Genomic DNA, 6,378 nt, shown 5'->3' on the forward strand with positions numbered 1-6,378 from the left:
CGTTATTGGAAAGACGCGCATTAAAAAAATTGGCCAGAAAATTTGTCCAGCAAATATTGATCTAATTGGTCGAGTGGTTATGGAATTGCACTGTGACCCGGAAAGTCCTAGGTTCGAACCCCTCTTCAGGCAATTTTTTTCCTTGGGCAAGATTATTAACTCCACATTTTCTCACTTGGATAACAGGGGGTGATTCCTATTGACATCAGACATCTTTTTGATGAATTATCTATATTCCTTCATGGAATGCCTAGACGACGACACCTTATGACGTCTTGGTTGAGGGACATATTAAATTATTAATCAATCTTGGCAAAACACCCCCCAAACCTGAGACCTCGCGAAGTCAATGTTTGAAAGTTTTTGCCAAGTTGAGGGTCATTTAAATCGATCGATATTAATTTTGTTGGACGAATGATCTGGTCAAATTTTTTAATACGCTTCTTTTCAGAGTATGGCAGGAAACTGGTTAATGCATTGATTGATTAACGTTTACGGGTGACAGAACCTTCGTGCTCAAAAGTTTTGAGAAAAAAAGTGTATACGTACAGGTTACCAGCATATAATTTTATACAGATACTTATTCATACCTGGGTTGTGTGCGTTAAATGTGTTGAGTTCCTTACTGAAAGTCAATAATGTCAATGCCACCCGCCTCGTCGCCAACCAACTCCATGTCTTTTGACTTTGTCATTGACTTTGTGGTCTAGTGGTACGACATTCGCCTTCGGATCGGAAGGTCTTGGAGTCGAACCTCGCTCGGCGAATAGTTGAGTCCTTGGAAAAGGCTCTTTACTCACATTCTCTCACCGTATTCAGGTGTAAAATGAATACCTGGTCGTTAACAGAATTGTCTCTGTCCGAAAAAAAAATGTAACATCGCCGAACAGGCGTCATGTCTCGTCCTACATGTTTAGTGTTGCTGTTGGCCTGGACCCCTTGTAAACCGCATTGAGCAAGTTTAGTGGATATTGCGCTATATTAAAGCTCAATAAAAATGTCAGCGTACGAAATCAACCATGTTAAGATGCATGTAATTGTGATACATCATAACCTCCTTGATACGTCCATGAGTAACGCATGCTGACCCTTGTAAATATCGATTGTAAATAACACATTCCAAATTAATAATTCAAATCTTGAGGGATTGGCACAGCAGGATACAAAAAGGAGAGATGAGAAAAATAAAATTATAAAAAAGATAAGTGCCCGCCATTTCCAAACGTTATCCCAAAGTCATATTTTATTCCGCGTTATGTTATAGAATGAACGTAGACCATAGCAATCAGAGGGGGCCATTAACGTAGACACATCCACTTTCTTGAACATTATCTTTATGAGAAATACATATTGATATGCAAATTTTTTCATTAACATCCGCGTCCGTGATGTTGGTTTCTCTCGCCATTACGATTAGAATCAACATAATGTATTGTCATATTTGTTTTCCCTTCACTTTTTATGATGATCGTGATCGTTTTAAAAATGTTTACACGTTTAACCACGTTTATAATTTATTGTGCGTGGCAAAAATTACGGTTCTATCCGTTAAAGCGATGAACTCGGTCGTCTTTACGAATTTTGATCGGTTTATTCACATTTGTGATATTTTGTTAACTATTAGAATTAAAACAGTGTCTCGAATCTTTGTTCGATGTTTTCACGCACTTGATTGGTTTGAAATAATTATATATATATATATATATATATATATATATATATATATATATATAACAATTTAATAGATTATATTTGAAAATATACCAAATTGAGTTTGCCATTTAATTTGTAGTAATTCATTCTTTTTCGTTCTATTCATTTCAGAACACCTAATTAAGTTTTCAAGAAATGTTGACAAGTAGAAAAGAAATCAAGTTGAAGCCACAGACAATTAAGGAGGTGTCTAATCAACAATACAGGATTTGACAATATCAACAAATATTTCTTCTAATATTCACTCAATATCGTAACATAATTACATCTCAGCGATGGCTAATAGACATTTCACAACATTTTCAACTCATCACAAAACAACATCCAGTAGACAAGCAAATCTTAATTCCAAAGGGATGGAGCAAAGGAGAAAAATTTCAACTGTCCCTGAAATGTCTCCTGAGGCACGGCGCGCAACCTTATTAGCGAGAGAAGACAGCAAATTTAATAACAAAAATAACTCAAGGAAAAAATCTGACGCCTCCTCGCCAACTGCAGACTTTGGGATCAATACAGATGACAATTCCGATTTCATAGACCCAAATAACAATTCAGTGACAAGCACTCGTAGTAAAAAAGATTATCAAGATTCAAAAAGAATCCCCAACTATAACTCCAAACCTCCACAAATTTCAACTCGAAATGCAACGCTTACAAACCCCAAACAGTCTTCTTCCTCAACATCTCGTCCTCCCCGGGCTCCAAAAACGGGCACGGCGAGATCGAGAAGCACACTCTCCCAAAACGAGCCTCCGTTTTCCATGAGTGACAACAACGAACTTTCTTCTCACTTCGGCACAAATACGACGAGCAATGCAAGTGTCTATACCAGTAAGTCTAGTGGTAATAATAACATCTCTGGCAATAATGTAAATTATAATAGACTCAATAATAACAACTTTGTTGATGTGAACACAGCAGATGACGACGATAACGATAGCGCTCTCCCGAATGACGAAAGCTTCGAGGATGAAGAGGATGACACAACTTTCAATAAAAACAGTTTCGTTTTGGCTTTAGATAAAGCCCTGGAAAAGAGTTACGTTAGTAGGTTGAAAGGAGACATTACAGACACTGCTCGGGTTTCCAAACCTGGAACTGTCCGAGCTCTTAACGGTGGTCGTTTGACGAACGCACAGGAAGTAGTCGTCAATGTTTGTCACAACGACGATACCGAACTCGTCTTCCACGACGACGATGATGAAAGTATTGACACGGCTAAGGCAATTTCAGAAATCAGAGTCAATATCTGGATGGAGTACAATTCCAGATTTCCACCGGACAACACTTTACATGATTTCGAGCCAAGCAATGTTACAAATGACCTCGTTGTCGAAAATGAGGGAAAAAAGAGGAGAGATTCATCTTCGGAAATTGCAAGGCAAATTAGGCAACCCAGTGCTTCTGTAGCCAGCAGATCTCGTGAAAGATCTGCACTCGTTAGTGACAGGACAGGTAGAAAAATGACCAGTAGCAGTGTTAGTCGTGGGAGTGTTAAAGGCAGTGGCACAAACACCGCCACAAATAGCCCATCTAGTTTGGACAAGCCAAAATCAAACAATAACAATTTGAGAGTCCGTAGCATCCCACCGTCACCAGCGACATCTCGTAAGAGTTCAGCGACATCGAGTCGTGGAAAAGTAAACAGTACAAACTCTTCCAACCCGAAACCATCCACTCCTCTGAGAACGAGGAGGTAGAAATACATTTTTACAATGTGTTCTATAATTTATGAAAAAAATGACTATCTTTCCCAAGTCTTCACACAGCGATCACAATGTTGCCGTACTCTGGAAAAACCCTTATTTGAAAATTTGGCCAGAAAACTCGTCCTTCAAATATCCATCAATTTAAATGACTCTCACCTTGGCAAAAAATTTCAAACCTGCTACTTCGCGAAGTCCCAGGTTTGAGAGTTTTTGCCAAGATGAGAGTCATTTAAATCGATCGATATTTGGACGAGTTTTCTGGCCAAATTTTTAAATATGGTTTTTTTTCCAGGGTACGGCAGAATGGAAACAGTGCAAGAGACGAAAATAAATGACACTCTGTATTTGCGCAGGTAAACGATGTTAAATCATCGAAACAATGAGTCTTTCACATTCCACAAGCAGGGAACATTGACAAAAATTTCGATTGCATACGGTGTAATCTGTCAGTTTGTCACCGATTTTGAAGGAGATCTTTTCCAATAAGCCAATCAACTTTGAGTAAAAATATCTGAAAACAAGTTTTAAAAGAACACAAGATATATAGATACACCAGGTAAAGGTACCTAAAGGTCTGAGAGCCTAATAACGATAAAAGATAAATGATAATTTAGGTGGCAATTATGTTAGACTGTCTAATATTTAAAAAAAAATTTCTTGGGTTTCGCGAATACATTTTGTTTTTAAAGAATTTAAGACTAGAACTTTGTAAATTGGTAAAACATTTTACCAAGATAAACATGAAATTGAATTTCTTCCGACTTAGATGGAATTTAAAAAAAATAAAATTTTCGTCATGGATTATGTAGGGTGGATAACATAATACCTCAAATAAACAGTCTGTTTGGTGGTTGCTTTCATCATAGATTCAGGTGATTTTATTCCTAATTAAAAAACGTTGCTTTTAAAAGTTTTATTGTTATTTTTAAAATTAAAAATTAGACTACACTGTCGTGGACAAATGTTAAAATTCTCATTTATTTTCCTTTGCTATTCTCCACAATATGTGAACAACAGTGAGATATTTATGGATGTCACATATGCACTTTACTGCTAAGTAAGTAATACTTGTTCTTGTCTTCCTGTTTACTCAATAGTGAGATGAAAACCGGGTGCCATGTAAGATTTGACGGAAATTACTCTAATGCATTAAAAAACACACCAAAGAACAAAACAAAAAAACAAAACAAAAAGAAAAACCGTCCTATCCAGATGGTATCAGTAATTCTACTTTATACAAACACTTGAGTAATATCTGCAGCTATAAGTCTACTTTCTTTTCATTAAGTGATGAGAAAAGCAACAGCTATTTTACACACAGTGACTGAGCAGATTTTGTAAATGATCATTACGTAATATTAAAAAAATAATCTGTGATAATTCATTACTTGTTATTACGCAATTATGTCGTTACAGTTGTTTCAAGAGCTATTATTGTTAAGGACTACACACATGATGGTGCTGATTGTTAAATCGAGTTATTGTTATTGTTAAAAAATTGTTGAATGCCAGTATGTATGAAAATATCAAACATGAACAGAATCGGTCTAATATATCTAGACCCATACTTAGTGATTTATTTAAAAATCAGTGTTACTTCTTATCGTTATTTTAATGAAGTAAATGAGAGAATACGGCGTTTATATCTATATATCACTTTTCCTTGTCAATGTTTAGCTCAAAGTGTCTAAAAAGTATCATTAAAAAGAATAATTATATGTTAAAACGGCGAGTCACAATATGAATGAGATTTTGAAATTTCTATAAGACTAATATTTTAAAAAATATTAATGTTTTAGATGTTACACCCATTTCAAACATGATAAATTAATATAAGGAAATGTTAAACTTCTAAAAACAACCACAATCAAACTGGTTGCTGACATTTCATTAACTCACTCAATCCTAGATATTTTTGCTACTTTTCAAAATAAGAAAAAATGTATTTAAAATGAGCATTTAAATAGATAGTTTTATTCAACTACCATTAACATGTAAAAATTAAGAACATTAGCTTTGATACTACGCCTATAATTTATCTCAGAAAAATGTAATAAATAGGCATGGGGTGGAAGTAACCCCGGGTATACTACGGATATAGGCGTTGTTAGGGTTGAGTGAGTTAAAACGGTTCGTTCTGATGTCGGGTTTAAGTAAAATCAAACCAGTCTGATAAGGGTTAGATAATTTAAAGTTCTTTTCAAATCTATTCCAGACAAAATTCATCGTTAAATAAACATGAACTGGTGCTTAAACGAAAACGACTGGATCTTGTTTTGAATGACTGATTTTGGGTGTCACAGTCATCCCCTCCCAACCCCCCCCCCCCCCCCCACTCCCCCCAGATTCTTCTAAATATCTATCACTAAATGATAGAATGATTCCGTCCAATGTATCATATTATTGACCTTTTCTATTGCTATTTGTTATAAAGTTTGACAATCGGGTCTACATTGCCGTATTCTGATGAAACCATTTTTTTTCATTTTGATACGATTTAATATGTTCTGCTAGGTGGTCTAGTGGTGTGACACTCGCCTTCGGATCGGAAGGTCCTGGGTTCGAGCCTCGCTCGGCGCATAGTTGAGTCCTTGGAAAATACTCTTTACTCACATTTATCACCGTACTCAAGTGTAAAATGAGTACCTCGCCGTTAACAGCGTTGTTTCTGTCCGAATAAGATTGTAATATCGCCTAACAGGCGTCATGTCTCGTCCTACATATTAAGTGTTGCTGTTGACCAAGGACCCCTTTGAGCACTTTTAGTGGATATTGCGCTATATGGTGGAAGGTTTGTGTGTGTGTGTGTGTGAGAGAGAGAGAGAGAGAGAGAGAGAGGGAGAGAGAGAGAGAGAGAGAGAGAGAGAGAGAGAGAGAGAGAGATTTGAATGGATTGAAGTTATTGTTATGCGCCTAGAGCTTTATTGTATAGAGGAGTGGGCGCAATATAAATACA

General features: G+C 36.3%; 1 protein-coding gene across 1 annotated transcript in view; it reads left to right on the forward strand.

Moving 5' to 3' along the window:
- The window catches only part of LOC144970210 (uncharacterized), a 19,505-nt gene extending 14,884 nt beyond the window's left edge, over positions 1–4,621 (forward strand). The window contains exon 2 of the mRNA XM_078909614.1: positions 1,825–4,621. Within this exon, the coding sequence (XP_078765740.1) occupies positions 1,989–3,413 (1,425 nt within the window). The 5' untranslated portion in view covers positions 1,825–1,988 and the 3' untranslated portion in view covers positions 3,414–4,621. The remainder of the gene's footprint in view (positions 1–1,824) is intronic.
- The last annotated feature ends 1,757 nt before the right edge of the window (positions 4,622–6,378 follow it).

Source organism: Berghia stephanieae, chromosome 4 (assembly GCF_034508935.2).
Source record: "Berghia stephanieae isolate SIO BIC M18660-M18661 chromosome 4, UCSD_Bste_1.3, whole genome shotgun sequence".
In the NCBI taxonomy this organism is placed as follows: Eukaryota; Metazoa; Mollusca; class Gastropoda; order Nudibranchia; family Aeolidiidae; genus Berghia; species Berghia stephanieae.